This window comes from Colius striatus, chromosome 20 (genome assembly GCF_028858725.1).
Source record: "Colius striatus isolate bColStr4 chromosome 20, bColStr4.1.hap1, whole genome shotgun sequence".
Lineage (NCBI taxonomy): Eukaryota > Metazoa > Chordata > Aves > Coliiformes > Coliidae > Colius > Colius striatus.
Genome location: NC_084778.1, coordinates 567,644 through 585,964, shown reverse-complemented (window position 1 = coordinate 585,964; position 18,321 = coordinate 567,644). Strand labels below are relative to the sequence as shown.

Genomic DNA, 18,321 nt, shown 5'->3' with positions numbered 1-18,321 from the left:
CAAGGCTTACCATTTATTGGTATGATGTATTGTGAACTGAGGGGAATTCTGACTATCTCTTGCCTGAAAGTGTTATTTTTCTTTTCCTGCCCCATTACTTTGGTTCTGTTCAGCCATTGTGTTTTGAATACCTATGGTATAACTTTGTCGAAGAGCTAACAAGTATAACTGCTATTTGTGCATCTTATGGTTAACAGGTTTCTCTTGTTAAGTTATTGCAAAGTTTTCCAGTAATTTAGGAAGCATTTGAACTACACTGATATACATCAATATATCTGATATATATAATATAAGTCAGGAAGAAGAAACTGTCTTTTGAATTGTTAGGATGCTTAGTCACTTTCAGGAAGAGGGTGGTTCCTATACAATGGGAGATCTGTGGTGTCCTTTTCAAGTGTGAAATTAGACCTGGCTGAGTGCCTTGACAGTAACCGGTTGCAAAAGGTAGATATTTAGTCACCATCAGGGCAGGACCATCCTTAAACGTGTGTCAGCCAGAATCTCTGAGCCTCAAAGCAGTATCAATAGGAGTAAATGTCTCCTCGGTACAGTGTGTGTGAGTCTCGTGGAGCGCTCAGGAGGATGTTACATACAGTTTTTTAATGGTTTGTGGTGTTTCATAGAGAAGTAACCTACCTGAATTTCAGTGGGTAAATGTCTATGTTTCTTCTCTCACCAGGCTCCTGTACGTTCTAGAAAGCTGAACAGATACTGTAGTGCCAGGAGGAGTAAGAGGCAATCATCTGATGTGCCATAGCTGTTCCAGTGCTATGTGTCCAGCCAGGTCTAACTCCCAGTTTTAAAATATTTATAGAGACAACTAGTCTTTCTGAAAACACCTGTAGCCTGCTTCTGTTGCAAGGTTGTACATATGCAGAGGTTGGCCACTCAGCACTTTTATATATGGAGACTACTGATATGTGATCAAATAGGTCTTAAGTTAGAAATTAAAACTTTTTGCTGTGTGAGTGGGGCTGCGAATAAAAGGCATATCCTGTTTTGTATTTAGTTGGTAGCTGTTCTCAATTGATGGCTCTATTTAAGTTCAGTCTTTTTTTATGTACTTAATACAGAACAAATTCATTCAAAGACATCTTTTCTTTCAGAAAAAATCTAGCTCAGTCCTGACAGCACCTTATTCACAATAAGCTGTGATGTTAAAAATTACTGATTTCAGGCAAGACATAACGCACATGTGTTGTTTCTTGTGCTATGGGGTTTTTTTTCTCAAAGATTCCCTTTGAACGCTTACTTCCTCTCATTACTGAGGTTGTTTGTGAGTGTATAACGCAGTAGTGACCGATAGGCAGTGGAGGAAGACTGGTTAGACATGCTGCAGAGTTCTGTATGTCACAAAGCCTTCTCTAGCCAAAAAAAAAAAAAAAAAGGCAAGGCATAGGCACTACAGTTGTCCATCCTCTGGTGTTTCTGAAAGTGGCACAGGTGTACAATTAAAGCTGGGTCCTCTGGACTTTTTGGACATGGTTTGCTTGAGTGGATTTTTCTGTATGTTTTCCGTTAGTTTTAATTCTTTTTGTTTTATTTTGTCATTTTGTTAAAAGGTCTGTATGAAGGAAGCTGCCCTATAAGTACTTTGCCTTATACTCAGATGCTTTTGTCCTTTAAAAAGAAATCAGTAATACTGAGAAGGGTGCTTGGAACAGACACTTGTAAGAGAATCGGGATACTGAGAATCAGTTGATTGTTGACTTCCTGTGGATCAGCTATAATTTGGTAATAGCAGAAATAGCTGCTTAGGCTTCTAACTGTTGACATTTACCTAGTACTGAGATCTGTTTCAGAATAACAATTCTGAGTTTGCAATGCCTGTCCTGCTCCATCAGTCTGTGTTTGGGATACAGGAAGAGAAGTTTAGGGATTTGACTGAGGAGGGAGTGCCTTTCTAACTGGATGACATGACAAGCATTGCCTTGCAAGCACAGTTGCTGTTATTTTTAGTCAGGTGCTATAGTTGCATCTCCTAGATAAAATTGACAAAATATTGGAGTATGATTTTTACTGGAGTTATTGTAGTGGTGCTGGATTTACAAGACTTTCACTGCTCAGTGGTAGTTCATGACACAAAAGCCACTTTCTGATTTTAGTCCTGTGATTTTTTAAAATTATTATTATTTTTACTGCATACAGTACTACTACAAGCAGAATTTGAAAGTTTATATCTTTATATTCCTATTCAGCACTTCAAACTGTGGTCTATGTGTAAAGAAGTACCTTATTTTGTTCTTCTCCACAATGTTTACCACAACTGAGAGCGTTGCTATGTTCATATTGAAGTACAGAGATTCAGCCATTATAAGCCTGTGTCTTTCAGTACTTAAATTTATAGCAGGATTGCCCTCTAGAGGGCACTTCTTCGGGTCGTTGCAGTAGAGGGGTTTTTATATTAACTAAATTTCTGTTAACTGGTGTGCAATAGTCTGCTGTGTAGTGAACCAGATACAGCTAGTTGAAAACCAGTTGTCTCTGTACCTGTCAGGAATGGAGACATGGGACGAGAATAAGTGAAATGTTTGCTTCTCTTCTTTGAAAGGATGCAGCCTGTGCTCTCAGTTTTCAACTGAATTGTTTCTGAAATAGCTATTAGGAAAGAGGTCAAACTAATTAAATAATGTCATGTTTGGTTAGAACGCTCCTGTCCTAAATGGCTTGCAGGGCAGTGTTATGGCATATAGCACTTGACATGGAAAATCCACCAGCGGAGTGAAATACGAGCAACCTGCTGCTTAAGCTTATTTTGAAGCAGACAGCAGAGCCTAGATAGGTTTAGAAACAAGCTCCCGATCCCCTGTGAGGGATAAGTAGACATTAATGATACGAGTTCATTCTTTTCTTTATTTTTTTGTATAAGAAAGGCTCTTTTTTAGAACGGGCTTCTTACCAAAGTTGTTATCCAACTTTTACAGTGAACCTCAGGTATCTGTGTGTTTAATGGAGAATTAGTAGGAGAGAGGCAATGGCAGCATGTGTTTCCTGAAGCAGTTGGTAAAAAGTTTACAAACCCAATTGCTGTCTCCTAAGTCTTTGTCTATTGTCATGTTCAGTTTGTCTCGATGCTAAAAGGCGATTGGTCAAACTTGCTAAACTGCTTGAGTAAATTATGTGTTGTATACAGGCTGTTGTCAGGTATGCAAGAAATGCTATCTTCAGCATTTTTCATAATCATATTGTTTACAAAAAGAGTACCTGCAGTGCAACCATGAAAAGGCAGTGCAGCCAGAATGATTTGGTGATGTTACCTTGATGAAGATTAAAACCGTCCAGTTGAAGTAGATGGTATGCTAAGAATATTCAAGTTCATGTTACTGAAGAAGAAGATGTTAAATAGTGTGTGTCTGGGAGGAATGTGATTTGTGAAAGCCAAAACTATGACTTGAACACTCTTCAATATGTCAAATTTTGACTATATTCTGAATTAGCTTGCATTGACAGAAATGTAGTGATCGAGTCACTGTCTGAACTCAGCTGAAGGATCAGGCTTGTGGCAACTCTGCACCATGAGTTGTGCTACTTGGATAAGATTAAAGATCTTTTTAAAAATTTGCTGTACTCCAAATATGGGCAAGATAAAAGATTAACTGTAGGTAAGCCATAGTAATGTGACTAAAAAGAAGGCAATTACTGTCTTTTAGAATGTGGTTCTTTGGAAATTTTTCAGGTAATGTTGCTAGAAGTAGAAATTTGTTTAATATACTTGTGTAGTAATCTCCCTATAAAGTTAGTGTGCTGAATTATAGCTGTAGTCTTTAAAGATGCCACAGAATGAGCTACACAAATGAGTGTGTCTTGATGCTGTTGGTTACAGACTGAAATGTGCTATAGAGTCTTCCATAGGCCCTAAGATCTCACCAAAGCCTGAAACAGATCATCTCTAGTGTGTGTTGAAAATAGTAAACCTTGCCAGGTTTAGTTTGGAGAGAGAAATGTACAGAGAAAAAAAAATCTAGCATAAGCATAGAGGATTTTGGGAGGGTAGCTTTTATATAGGAATAGGGAGTGTGAAAAATAGATGTTTGTGGTGAGCCTGAGTTCTTTTAATCACAGGAACATGTGATGGAGTTGCCTGCAAACCAGAACTGGACTGCTGCTGTAGACATCTCTTTCAGCTCCCTGTTTCTTGAAGGAGAAGAGAGGGGAATAAAGAAAATTGTACAAGTTTCTCCAGACTACTTGACCCAAGTTGGAGATGTGCTGTAAAAGCATAATCCAGACTAGCAAAATAAGAGTGCATTTAGAATTCTAGTCAGTTTGTTCTGTCCAGACTGGCTTTGCAATCTGAATACAGAAATCTTTGTCAGTCCAGAATGACTGAATGCTTATTTGAAGGAGTTTAATGGTGTCTCTTTCTCTTCCTTCTAGATGGATTGAATCTTCTGTGTTGAATGCCTCCGGATTTCCTATTGGATTTCACATCTGGAAAGTACTTTTGATTTAAGCCACTCTGTGGCAGACTGAATTGTGGATCCAGGGTTCCTAAGACTTTAGATCTTGAGGAGGCAGTCACTGCTGGATCACATTAACCTGACATCGCAGCCACAATGGTGCTGTCACAAAGGCAACGAGATGAACTGTAAGGAACCATTGGTTTTGATCATGTTGCTTTTTCATTAAACTTCAAATATCTAAGTTTCAAGTTTAGTGCCTTAGATTGCTTTCTCTTCTGTAATCAGTCATGGAAAAGTGAGTCGGGGGCAGGAATTGGGATGACAACGTCTCACATGATACCTAGTTTTATAAACTTAATTTATAAACTTAGCATTTCTGGTTTGGGTTTGGTTTTTAATTCCTTTTAGAAGTAGAGACCAAGTTATTTGGTGTCTCTCTTGTTCATGGTATGCTCTTTTTTTAAATACAGCTTCTAGTAATTTCTAGTAATGATTCAACCTGCTTTATGTGAAATGTGTTTTACTTCTTTGTTTCACATACTTAAATATTTGTTTTGCTTCTTATAGAGTAGAAGCAATTTTCAGATTTTCATTTTTACAACTGTTAGTTCCATTTTGGAGAAGCTCTGGGGTTTAAATACGTTGAGGATTCATTTTTTTAAACAATTTTCTGAAGTTGTTTTTCTGACAAAAACTATGAAGAGTACATGCCTTAATGGGAAGATGGAAGTAATTGTTACAAATGGAAATGGGAAATGACCAAAGATCATGTAGGATTTACTTTAGAAGTCTGATGAGGAGGCAACACTTTGTTTTAGCATATATTGTTCATGGGGAGGAATTTGGAATTTCTGCTCGAATGCAGAGCTACGTTTATAATGGAATGTCCAAGGAGAGATTGAATGTGTGTAATAGGTAGGAAAGAAGAATGTGATGAAAGCCACAAGAAGAATTTTCACATGTGAAGCAAATTCTTTTCAGAACAAAATGTCATCATTGCTTCTTTCTTCAGCTTGCAACGAGTATTTTCTCATGAATGCGTTCTGTGGGTGACCTCCTCATTTGTTTTTTTAAAGTATCTGGATATGAGTGTACCTAAATATTGTAGTAGTATGTGTATGCCTGCTCCCTTCCTCCCTTCCTGTATATGTACATATACACATGTATGTAAGTGGTGATAAGAAAACAAAACCAGGCTTCCTTCTGGAGGCTGATAGAGTCACTGAAAGTAATTTTATCTTCAAATCTGTTTAGAAAAGCTTGCTGCTTTAAGCAAACTTTCTTTTGTGTGTAATGAAAATATTTGTTCATTTGAAGTAAATTTTGAAAATGGAGGTTTCTTAGTCTTCTTCTCTTAAGGTGCTGAGTGCTTGTTGAGGTCTTAGAGTAATACTGAAACTATATAAGTCCAAAACAAGTGCATGTGATCTTGAGGGAGTTATGGACAGATTCATTTGGTAATTGTCACGTATCAAAATGCGGAATATTTTGAAGAATACTGTGAAATTTGAAGCACTGTGCCTTTTGGTCACAGGCAATATCCTTTTCTGTAATCTGATTGGATGTTGTCATTCTGAAGAACAAGACTTGTGCTCTGGAACTGAGCATTTTATTAAAGTTTCACTGAAGTAAAATTTTGTACCCTAGACTGTTGTGCCTGGCATAGTTTTCCCTCAAAGATAAAGCCACAAATTTAATATGTAGATGTGGTTGTCACTTTTGTATCTGCTATGGGGTTTATGTACGATACAGATTAATTAGAATGTTTGTGCTACTTCACTATTTGGTAATTTAAAAGAAAAAACACTCTTTACCAAACATAAAGTAAAAAGTGTATCCTACTATTGGCATCTTGAACCAAATCTAATTCTAGGTGTGCTGCATTGAAGACTTAGATATTGATCGTGTTTTCTTACAAAAACAAAGTCTGAACCAATTCAGGTCTTGTTCAGAATGTGGCTGAAGATCCCATTCTTTGCTTTTCAGAAATCGAGCAATAGCAGATTACCTTCGTTCTAATGGCTACGAAGAGGCATATTCAGTTTTTAAAAAGGAAGCGGAGTTAGATGTGGTGAGTTCAAACAAGATTCTTCATGTATGTTCTAAGCAAAGCGTTTATCGTTTTACAGCACTTGCATCGATTCTGAGCATGCATATATATTATCTTCCTGCTGGTTCCTGAGGTGATAAACAGCTCATTGTCTTGGTATAAAATCAAAAAATAAACACTGGATGACTTGGCAATTTCTGAGCAAAACTCTCACCTCCACCTTCAACTGATCACTTGGGCATGTCTTTAAATTATTACTTTTTTGTGTAACTGACACTGTTCTGTGCAGTGCTGAGCTTTTCCTGTAATAGCTTTTTAAGGATCCAAGTCCTAAGTGGACTTAAATACTTTGAGATGAAAGGTGCTAAAAAGCAAAGCTAACAAAAGATAACATAAATGCATGTCACATCTCTCTCGTGATAAGAATTGAGACAATAGTTAAATCAATGCCTGAAGTCGTTCCATGCCAGTTAACTGTGTTGTAAGTGGGCAAGCCGAAATAGTATAAGTTGATGGGATCTGGTAAGCAATTATTTTGTTAAGACTATATGGATACTAGTGACTTAGACGAGTCATTTCTTGCAACTCTATTCTGTTGATTTGCTTTTGTAACAGGTGATTCTTGCTATTATTTTTAAACCTGCCACTTGACAGCACAGGAGATGGGTATTTCATCTGAATTTTAAGTTTCTCTGGAAACAACTGGACTGAGTAGTAAACATTCTGTGTGTTGACTTCTGATAAATCCTTGCCTTTTCTGTTATAAGTCTTGCTTTGTTCTTTTTCCAAAAAGTTTTGTTCAAACTTGACTGCATTTCTCCAATCTACTTCCAGTATCTAATAAATAAGTAGAAGTTACAAATTGGAATACCATACTTATAATTGAAAATCCTAATACCATTCCCTTATCTGCCTTATCTATCAACCTAATTAAGTCTTCTCTTCCCAAAGGTTAAAAAGGCAATCTAAATAGGCTAAATGGTCCTGAGGGAAATAGAAAATGCAGTTGCTAAAAGTTCTGCATTACTTTCTTGCAGGAAAATGTGAATTGGATGAGACTGTACTAAACTTACAAAAAAAAAAATGTAGAGGCAGAAATTATTTCAGTAAATGGGATGGATTAAAGTGTAGCTCTGCAAAGAGATTTGGTCTTTTGTATTGACTGTTCCTGCAGATAACTCGAGCTCTTAAAAATACCCCTGAAGTGGAAGGTTAATAGCCAGTCTCTGACCGGAGTAACCAATCCTCAGAGCTTTTGTGAAGTAAACAATGGCATTGTTATTTTCCTCATGCCTTTGTTATTCCCCATCTAATACAGCATTATTCTAGTATAAGATTGTCATTTTGTATGTGGAAAGTGCACAGTGTTTAATTACTCTTCTGTGCCTCTGTTGCTTGTTTTTCAGCGTTGCTTTCTTCCTTTTCCCTGTTTTAATAGGTGAGAGGGGAAAAAAAAAGTAAACCCCCGTTTTTCACAATAACGTCAACGGCTCATTGTTGCCCCTCAGCTGCTCCTCAGCACTCAAAGGAGAAAATATTTAGCAGAAGAAAGTTATTTTTTTGTTGAAGTTTATTAGAGTTGCAAAATGAGTGTTGATTTCTCCATACCTGAGGTGGTGTTCAGCAGGGCAGGTGCCGTAAGCTGCTTTCTGCTTCAATTTCTGAAGTAAAAATGCAGAGAGATTAGACTCGAAGCTTTTCTTTGAGAAGGTAGCACAAAAGAATGCAGTGTTGTGGTGGTCATCTGAGATTAACTACAAGGAAGTTCTGTTTTTTTCAAGAAGTGGAGTTAGTTTGGACCAACTGTTTTTTGAGTGGTGTAATCCTACTCCAACAACTGGCTGCTGCTTAAAGCCACCTGTGTTTCCCTAAGAGAAGTGTTTTGTGCTAACAGGTAATAATGTAGCACACTCTTCCTTCTGAAAGTAGGAGCTGATGAGTTCCTAATGCTCTGGTTGGCAGACATGAAAAAGGAGACTATCTTTGCAAAATTAATTACCAGTTTGGTATATCTCAGTCCTCCGAGTCAGTGTGTGCTGTCTGCTGTTGGCTGTTGTAAGAGTTAGTTGGGCAGAGGGATGGGGCAAATCCTGTAACAAAATACGACACAACGTTGTAAGATATGCAGAGCAATTAAAAAGCTTTCAAGTAATCAAGACAGAAAACAGCACAGATAACAGTTGAGACATGGTTTTTGGATTTTGCCTACAGAATCCAGCATCGTTAATCTGTACTGCTGCAGTATTATTAATTCAAGATTTTTTTTTTCATGTTTTCTTCTGTGTGTGTAAATTGTAGCTATTAACATTTCAGGCATGGTTGTTCTATTTAACTAGTAAAACTGATTGTAGGGTTCTTAAATTTCTGTTTCTGTGGTGAAGAGATTTTTATTAGAATGAGCATCTACATTGCCTTTAGAGAAACTTATATGAGTTTTAGAACTAAATCTATTAATCTATTATAATATATCAAAATATAATATATAATTTAATTCATTTAAATGCTTCAGAATGAAGAGTTAGATAAGAAGTATGCTGGACTTCTGGAAAAAAAATGGACATCTGTTATAAGATTACAAAAGAAGGTAAGTAGAGATCTGATGGATTTACTTGTATAGAAAGTTATGACTGAAAGCAAACATTAACTGCAGAACAGAATGTTGCATATTTTTTTTTGTCAAGACAAATCCAGGGTTTAGAAAATGATGCCTCAGAGATGAATTTTGAGGGGTTAAGTAGGAAAAAGAGCTAAATGCATGTTGTGGGAAGCGTTTTGTGTCAGTGCTGTCAGAGACAGCTGTCCAGTATCTTTATAAAAAGTTCTCAGCTTCAGCTTATGGATTGCATGTGCAGTTCCTGAAGCTGAAAATGAAAGAGGCGCCTTAAGGCAGTTTGAGTGCAAAGAATGAATAGCTATCTCCAGAAGGCTTGGCTGGTTTAGAAAGAAGGTAAAAACCTCTGCTGCCAGATGTCTTTGGCTATTACGTTAAAGGGAAGAATCCATTAACTCCAGCGCATTGCACCAAGTGATTCTACTGCAAGTGGACACTACAAAACTCTTTTTAGTAATGCTTCAGTGCATCTAGAGTGTATTAAAAGCAAAAAAAGCAACCCACCTCAACAAGCCACAAATCAGTGTGCCAACAGTAAAGACCCATCTGTTTGAAGGCTAATATACCTAAGGTTTTATTACACCTTCAGTTTCTCTGCTGTTGGTTGACATGCATGCCAGCTCAGGGATACAAAAAGTTATTGGAGTTGTAGCATTCGGGTTTTTTTTTTTAGCAGAACCCCTTCAGTAGTTTGTCAAAGTAGCTCAGACATGTACAATGGCAGAGTGAATGTGATTGATAGAGTTTGTTTACCTTCAAAATTTTGGGGAAGTTGGAGAAGAATAGATGATTACATTATTAAAGAATAAACTATAAATTATTAATTTAGGTTTGATTTTTAGAAATACCAACACTATTGAAAGTTGGCAGTCAGTTTGGATCTCTGCAATCTTTGCTTTACTTTGAGTTCAGGAGCCAGTTGATGTTTGGGTTGTTAAAGAGTGAAGGTAAATTAGCTCTTGTATAAAACTAGAATTAATGGTCACTTTAAAATTCATAATCTTAGGTAATGGAATTAGAATCGAAGCTGAATGAAGCTAAGGAAGAATTTACATCAGGTGGACCTCTTGGTCAGAAACGAGACCCTAAAGAGTGGATTCCTCGTCCCCCGGAGAAGTATGCATTGAGTGGACACAGGAGTCCAGTCACTCGAGTAATTTTCCATCCAGTCTTCAGTGTTATGGTCTCTGCTTCAGAGGATGCCACAATAAAGGTATGTTTTTGCTACAGAAAATAAAACAAGTCAGAGGATGTGCAATATGTAACACCAGTCTTTCAAGCAGGACGTATGTTGTACTGATGGCAGATTGTTTCAGATTCTACTTTAGTTTCAGTAGGGACAGTTCTTTCAATTATGATGTCCTGTGTCATCCGCAGATTTTAATTTTATGCTGGTCCAATTAATATCTTCAAGCATATTTTACTCTCCTCTGACTTGAGGAAGAAATAATTTAAACAACATGGATTTAGAGACTAGAGAAATAAATAAAGAATGCATTTTGACCGTTCAGTAGAGGAGGAATGGCACAGTGCATGGAGTGGTGACTGGAGGAGGAAGATAGTTGCCTCAAGTCAACTGAAAGCTGAATTAAAGTGGTTAAACAGCTCTGTTCTTAACTGAAGATGACTTCTCATTTATTCTAAATGGAAAAAGTGCCTTTCGGTAGCTTTAAATGTTCTGCTTAGGCCTTTATTGTGATGTCCAGTGGCATGAAGAGCCTTGTTGTATTAGACCAGTGGTTTCTTATTTTAGCATCCAATACATACACAATTGCACATTTTCTTGTTATTTGAATATCACAATTTGTTGTGTTTGTTTGACTATCACAATTACACCAATTATACCAATAACTGATGCTTCTCATTGTTCTCCTCTGCACTGTTTTGAGAATTATTTGGAGAAGTGCTGTTCTGAAAAATATTGAGTAGTATATTAAGCAGTGTGCTTAAAATGCAAGTTGTATCAGCCAGATCTAGCTAATGCAAAGCTTTAACCTGTTCTTGTTTCTGCAGCAGACTTGAACAGAGAGAATTGGTGTTTATTTTCTTCAAGTAGACAGCCAGCTGAAACAGTGACAGCTCTGTGTTCATTAGATGTTAGAGAAGCCTAATGTGCTTTGGGTTTGCTCCCTCTTACGGAGGCACTGAATGAATTTCCTTATTCTTGAAGTCAAGATGTGTAGCTTAATTTCTGACTGTTGCATTCTCAGTGATTGCAATCTATTGAGATGAGTTCTTCTTGTTGGGTGTGTTTTGATGGTGGGATTTTGGGGGATTTTTTTGACGTTTGTTATTGTTCAGTGTATAATTAAGTGATGTCTAATTTTGTGCTGGAGAGAGACACTGTAACATCTGCAGGAGCTTGTTTTGTTTCAAAGGCTTCTGTTTGTGGTTAGATGATAGAAGACCGACTTAATTAGTTGATGAGAATGGGGACTTTATGCCACTTTACAGTTAACTGCAAATGTTTATTTAATTTCTGACAAATCATGTAATCTACAAATGTGTGCATATCAGACTCTTCCGTGTGGTTTGGATTATCATCCCTAAACCAATGCATTTTAAATGTTACTCTTTATGATGCAGAGTATTTGCATTTGGTTCTGAAGCAGCAAGTAACCTCTGGAGCAACAGTAAAGCTTGGGAAAGGAGGGGAAGTGGGGGATGGTGGTAAAGAGAATGCTTTCTCCACCAACTGAAAATAGGCTGTATTGCTGGAGTTAGGGAACTAACATAGGAAGAGATGGGGAAAAACAATCTGTGCGAAGTGGATTGTTCTGTCCAATGTTTTCTAAATTAATCTTATTTGTTTTTAAGAGTATTGGATGTTAAGACTTTTAGTTAGAGTGAAACTTATTTTCCTAATGTGTTTGTAATGATTTGTTACCTGAAAAACAATTTTCAAGATGCCTGAATTCAGTTAATTTGGGAGTAACAAAATAATATAAGAAGAATACTTTCTATGACACTAAGCTTTTTAGGGCTGTCTTAGTCTCTTGCTTGTAATTATTGAGTAAGGTGTCAGACCAGCCTGAAGAGTTCAAATGCAGGGCTGGAGAACACACAGAGTAATAGGTTGCTGTTAATGAATTTTCTGTTCGTTTGTCAGGTGTGGGATTATGAAACAGGAGACTTTGAACGAACCCTTAAGGGGCATACAGACTCTGTGCAAGACATTTCCTTCGACCACACTGGCAAACTATTGGCCTCCTGTTCTGCTGATATGACCATTAAGCTATGGGATTTCCAAGGCTTTGAGTGCATCAGAACTATGCATGGTAAGTATAAAAGGAATTGATTTAGCAGGCTAAGTGTAAAGAAGTGTGTGTTTTTTGGTTGTGGTGGGTGTTGCTTTCGAGTGTTTTTAATCCAGGAAAGCTGCTGAAGTGGAATGGAGTTTTAAACCAGAGTGTTGCCCAAAAGAGGGGGGATATTTTGATGCTTTTAGTGTGCTGTAAATAAAATATATGTTTAGTGTTTATGGAATGAAATGGCATCTCAAATCTGCTATGCATGAGGCTATGGGAAACATCCCTAATAATATTGAAAACAAGTGAAGGGGTTTAGCACTCAAAATTGCATGCTTACTAGACAATAAATCTGTGCCTTCAAAACAGTAAATTATTACCACTAGCTCCACTCCTCTGTTTGCCTGATGGACCACTTCAGGATGGAAGCAGTTGGTGAGAGGTTGGGATATGTGTGCTGTGTGGTGTTTTGCTTCATGTCCAATTCCAAATGAACGTGTCCTTGTATTAGGCTCAAAAGCCACGGGAAGAAACAGGGAAGTAAAACAACCAAAAGTATAAGATTCTAATATTGACAGCAGCTATTTATTTTATAGTCTTGATGTAAAAGTGTTTTTGTAGTGCTGCTTGTCTAGCTTTTAGTATCATCTTGCAGAATTGGTGAGTAGGAAGAGAGAATGTTTCAGGCTTATGAAAATATGCATGCACATATATTGAAGAAAACAAAATATTGATTTCTGTGCATACAGTTCTATAACAACACAGAACACTGTTGTTGAGGAGGAACAGACATTACAGCTGGTTGACAGTACAAAATAGTGGTTCATGTCTGGACAGTGTGTTTCATAAAACAAAAATAAAAATCACTTCATAAAACCTCAAGTTTACGTACAAAGCTTATTCCATGAAACACACACTACTGCTGTAGCTGCCTGCCCAAGAGAAGTCAATAGCAAGTCCTTTGTGCTCTGTAAAGACTGTTACAGTGCCACTTAATAAAGATTTTATTTTGTTTTTAGGTCATGATCATAACGTTTCTTCAGTAGCCATCATGCCCAATGGAGATCATATAGTTTCTGCCTCAAGGGATAAAACTATCAAAATGTGGGAAGTCCAGACAGGGTAAGTGCACTTCTGGCTAAGCATCAGCACTTGAACAAAACAAGCATAAACCGCTGTTAATAAGAACTGGGCCGCATAAATCTTGAATGCCAACAAGCATTATTTGAACTGAGCTATAATATTGTGTCCTTTAGAGTAATTCATTTAAGGATTCTGCCTTAAATCATTAAGGACAGAGGTTTAGGGTTTTAGCACTGACTAATTAAAACTAACTATAAAACTAACTATATCTTTCTGGGAGCTATGAGTGTAGAACTCAGGATGAGTTTAGGAATATGAATTCAGTGGTTAACCACAAGTTTAAAGGGAGTGAGAAAGGAGGGAGTAGAAATCTGATACCTTTCTTGACACAGATCAAAGTATTTCCTGATTATTTTTTTGTCTTCTTGCTTGTTTCATTCATCATTTATGTCTTTGCTCCATCCGTTTGCTGAAAGTTGTAGATGAAAGCTGTGTGAAGGATCTGTAAATCTCTCCTTGTTCTTAAAATAACTGTTTAATGCAAGCTGTCCTGTCAGCTTCATTTTTCTCTTGAACTTCCTGCTTTCTTAGCTGTCCTTTCTTTCTCACATCAGCTTCCTTCCCATGAGCTGTGTTATGGTCATGCACTTCCAGGATGGACACGGGGATGCTAAAATATTTTACCTTACCTTCAAAGCGTGGGTCAAGCATCCTTAAACTTCCAAGGCATGAGTAGCGTTCTTTTATTGCAATGTGAATTGAGTCAAGCTGTATTTCTCTCTTTTCTGAATAGTTACTGTGTGAAGACTTTCACGGGTCACAGAGAATGGGTGCGCATGGTGCGGCCTAACCAGGATGGCACCTTAATTGCCAGTTGTTCTAATGACCAGACAGTGCGTGTTTGGGTGGTAGCGACGAAGGAATGCAAAGCTGAGCTCCGAGAACATGAGCATGTGGTAGAATGCATTTCCTGGGCTCCTGAGAGCTCGTACTCCACCATATCAGAAGCTACAGGATCAGAGGTAATATTTGCAATGCTGTTGATATTCAGTGAGGTTTTTCACTATGCTCTACATAAAATTTACTCGATAGTGTTTAGAACGACTGTTCTCAATATATGTGGCAGATACAGGACGTGTATGAGTGTTTTCTTGCAGAGTATGCTTGGTGCACTCTTAATTCCTCATCTTGGCTTTGCAGGATGCATGCTTTTGTGGTTTTTACTGGTAGGACTCTACCTTTGCACTAATGAACTTGAGCTTTGGAGGGATGCTCTACTTCTGAGAAGGGTGAGAGTGGGACCATTTCCACATTTCTTTGCTGAAAGATGTGAAAGGTAGCTTTTCTGGCATAAGGTGATGATTATGAAGGTGCTTAGCATTTGAAAGGTGTGGAGGGATGCAGCAAGTCAGAAATGCAGAAATGAAGCTGCCTTGTGTGTATTGGGCTGGATTTACGCTTTGGCTGTCGTGTCCTAGTGTACAAAGTTAATTATAACAGAACATATTCTTCAGCAAAACGTAAATCCCCATTTGTGTGGTCACAGATACCTTTCTCTGGTTCAGTTTCTAAACCTTCAAGAAAGTCTTACTAAAGGGCAGCAAAAATTTCCATCTAAGGGTGACAGAGCAGAAGAAATGAACTAGAAATCAACTGCAGTTTCTAGTTGAGGCAACCTAAGACATTGCTGCCTTGCCCTCTTCCTCAGAAAGGACACGAATACCCAAGGGGAGGAGTAGATACACTGAAGACAGGGACTTGTCTAGTGATGAAGGTTACAGATAATTTCAGTCAAACTTTACATACATACTTAAAAGATCCTTATAATCCTTTCGTTAAAAGCAATTAAAGCCAAACTCCAGCTGTTCTGCCTCTGTGGAGGTGGCTGCCTGCAGTGGGGCTGCAGCCGCTCCCTGCACCAGCCTGTGAAGGGTTGCAGTGCAGTGCTTCACCTCCTGAGAATGGAGCCTTTTTTCATAGTTTGCATAATAACAAAAAATACCAGTAAGTTTAGAGCAGAAACTTTTCAAAAGTTCTTAAACTTTCTTCATTACTTTTTATGAAGAATGAGAACACAAAGGTATGTCTGAACTTCATACTCTTGTTGTCCCAAGATGTCTGGCTCTCCTTGAACGGTGTCTACTGTTACAAGAGGATGTCTTGTAGCAGACAAGTGTGGATTCAAAGGATTATTTGGCTTGTTATTAGTTACAAAATGCCTGTGACTCTCAGTTTCAATGTTGTGTGTTTATTAGCTGAAAGCTGTCATAGGATCTAATTTTGCTACTAAAGAATACCACTTGGAAAGGATCTGCTTCTTCCCTCCTCTTTCCCCCCTCCCTCCTCCCTCCCCGTTATGTGCCATAACTTCAAACATAATTTTCTGTAGACTAAGAAGAGTGGCAAGCCTGGGCCTTTTCTGCTGTCTGGATCCAGAGACAAGACCATTAAGATGTGGGACATTAGCACTGGCATGTGCCTTATGACACTTGTAAGTTCATTGGTGCTTTTCTGGTGGTTGTAGCTGCATATGTAAAACCAGTTTTAATGGAACTAATGATTATGCATGTTTGTTTTCAACAGAAGCTAGAATAATTGAAAGAAAACAAACACTGGAAATGCACAGTTTTAAGGGCTTCTGTATTTCAAATGTTGTTGTTGCCAAGATCTACTAAGAATCTCAAAACACATAATATAAATGCAGGAGTACTGTGGTGCAGTTTTTGTGATGAGTAGCTTGATTTGTCTACAGGAATGCCTGATAATCATCTGAATTTTGTCTCCTGTAAACTGTTGTGTTCTTTCAATGTGTGGGCCTTCCCACAGGCTGAGGGTGCTGTTTCCCAGCCTATGTTCAGGCTGGGCAGTGTTAGTGCTGGGGGTGAGGAGCAGGATCAGTGCAGATCATATGAGGACTTCTGTTTGTTTGCCTTTGAGGACAGGAACTTGCATTGTTGGTAGTGCTGATACAAATGTAGTAATAGGAACTGAAGATAAACTTTGAGTTCTAGTAGGTTTTAGAAACCTGAATGCTCTCCTTGCAGGAACAAGGCAAGGAGTCACTTGGTTTACCACAGCATAAGTTGTAGAATGCTTAGCACTGAAACCTTGCACCTGCTCACTGATTTCTCCTTATGCACAAGGTGGGCCATGATAACTGGGTACGTGGCGTTCTGTTCCATTCTGGGGGAAAATTTATTTTGAGCTGTGCTGATGACAAGACTCTACGTGTCTGGGACTTCAAGAACAAGCGATGCATGAAAACCCTCAATGCGCACGAACACTTTGTTACCTCTTTGGGTATGTATTGTCCTACGGTGCTTAGTGCAAAGTACAGAGCCAGAGAGGCAGTTTTTTCTACATCTTCACCAGCCGAAGTTGAGCACCAAGTTTAGACAGTCACGCTTTGCATTTTAGTGAAGTTTTGTGCTATGTGTGCTTTAATCAGATAAGGACAGGAGTTTTGAGTGAGCTGGGTATTTCCACTTCCATTGCCAGTGTTGCACATTGGATGGAGCCTTTACGTGCCCGTGTTCTGCATCCTTTCACCACAGTCTGCAGGGGTTTGAGGGGTGCTGTGTTGCAAATGCTTGCCCGGGGGAAACAAAAAAAAAAGAAAGAAAATGGGAGTGAAGACAAAGTAAAACAGTAAGGAAAAAAATTACCCTGAATTCTTGGTCATTCCTGGTTGGTACTACCAGATTTTGGTACAGATTAGACAAACCCAGACCAAACAAACCCCCAGCTATTCAACAAAGCTGGCTTTACTCCGGAGTCTTCTCTTGTGTTTTCCTCTGTATTCCTCTGGCTTCTTCAGTGAAGCTGTGTGAGTCAGGTTAGCAGAGAACTTGGAACTGCTGAGGCTTCCTAATCAAACTTGCAGGTGTAATAAAAATGTAGGATTTCTGACTTCACCTCACTCTTAAATTGTTGAAGACAGCTGACCAGAAAGGGGCAAGGAAGAGTTAGGAGCTGAAGAATGTGAAGCTGTTAGCATGGATTAGCTAACCTTGGAATTGGCTGCTTCAATTTACAAGTTGCCTTGCTGAACCGTTTTACACAGTGAGGCTTTGACTTCTCTTGGTCAGACTGCCCTGTACTCTCCTGACGTAGTCCAGGCTGGACTCAAATATGTGAAGTGTTTTGGGCTCTCCCAAGAAACAGTAAATACTAGCTCACATCTTGTACTGTCTACAGCAAAAAGTCAAGTCTTGGCTTCTGATTCTTGAATACCTTATGTAAAATACATGAAGTTCTGTCTTGCTGGTAGTATTCAAAGGTTTTAGTAGTTTGAGATGGGTTGGACCCCTCTCCCTTAAAACTTTATCTTGATGTCTTTTCCACGAAAGCTCCTTTATATGGAACTGAAAGTAGGTTTGCATGCTGTATGGAATTATAGCATGAGAGAAGTTGCCTTCAGAATGACAGACGTGATGGGATTCAGTCTCTGAGCTGCTATAACCTTTTTCACAAAGCGATGAGTGGGAAAGAATGACGTTGTGGATTCGCCCTTAACACCGGCTTTTCTTTCCTCGCAGATTTCCACAAGACGGCACCGTATGTGGTTACTGGAAGTGTAGATCAAACAGTAAAAGTGTGGGAGTGCCGTTGATTGAATTCACATTTGACCCCTTTTTCCTCTGGATGCACTCAGATACCATGGTTACCCATTGAGCTCTGTTTAAATAAATATTGTCCTTTCATGTAAATTATTCTGGATGTAGATTGAGCTTATTAAATGTTACACACAAAGTATTCATGCATGGTGAATCCAAATTGTATACTGTAAATTTACATACGTTGTCTAGAAGTACCATAGGTTTAAGAACATGGGCTGGCATTGGTCACATCAGACCTAAGAGAGCAGAAGTTGGATAATTGAAATAGGGCACTTAACTGAATAGTTGACAGTGTCGTTCTATGTCG

General features: G+C 38.4%; 1 protein-coding gene across 2 annotated transcripts in view; it reads left to right on the top strand.

The window, feature by feature from the left end:
- Positions 1 to 18,104, top strand: part of PAFAH1B1 (platelet activating factor acetylhydrolase 1b regulatory subunit 1) — a 29,443-nt gene extending 11,339 nt beyond the window's left edge. For both annotated transcript variants that reach the window (XM_062012119.1, XM_062012121.1), the window contains exons 2-11: positions 4,378 to 4,588; positions 6,390 to 6,474; positions 8,963 to 9,037; positions 10,071 to 10,277; positions 12,174 to 12,342; positions 13,332 to 13,434; positions 14,189 to 14,417; positions 15,785 to 15,886; positions 16,539 to 16,695; positions 17,934 to 18,104. In XM_062012119.1, coding sequence (XP_061868103.1) covers positions 4,557 to 4,588; positions 6,390 to 6,474; positions 8,963 to 9,037; positions 10,071 to 10,277; positions 12,174 to 12,342; positions 13,332 to 13,434; positions 14,189 to 14,417; positions 15,785 to 15,886; positions 16,539 to 16,695; positions 17,934 to 18,007 — 1,233 coding nt within the window. In that variant the 5' untranslated portion in view covers positions 4,378 to 4,556 and the 3' untranslated portion in view covers positions 18,008 to 18,104. The remainder of the gene's footprint in view (positions 1 to 4,377; positions 4,589 to 6,389; positions 6,475 to 8,962; positions 9,038 to 10,070; positions 10,278 to 12,173; positions 12,343 to 13,331; positions 13,435 to 14,188; positions 14,418 to 15,784; positions 15,887 to 16,538; positions 16,696 to 17,933) is intronic.
- Positions 18,105 to 18,321: the final 217 nt, after the last annotated feature.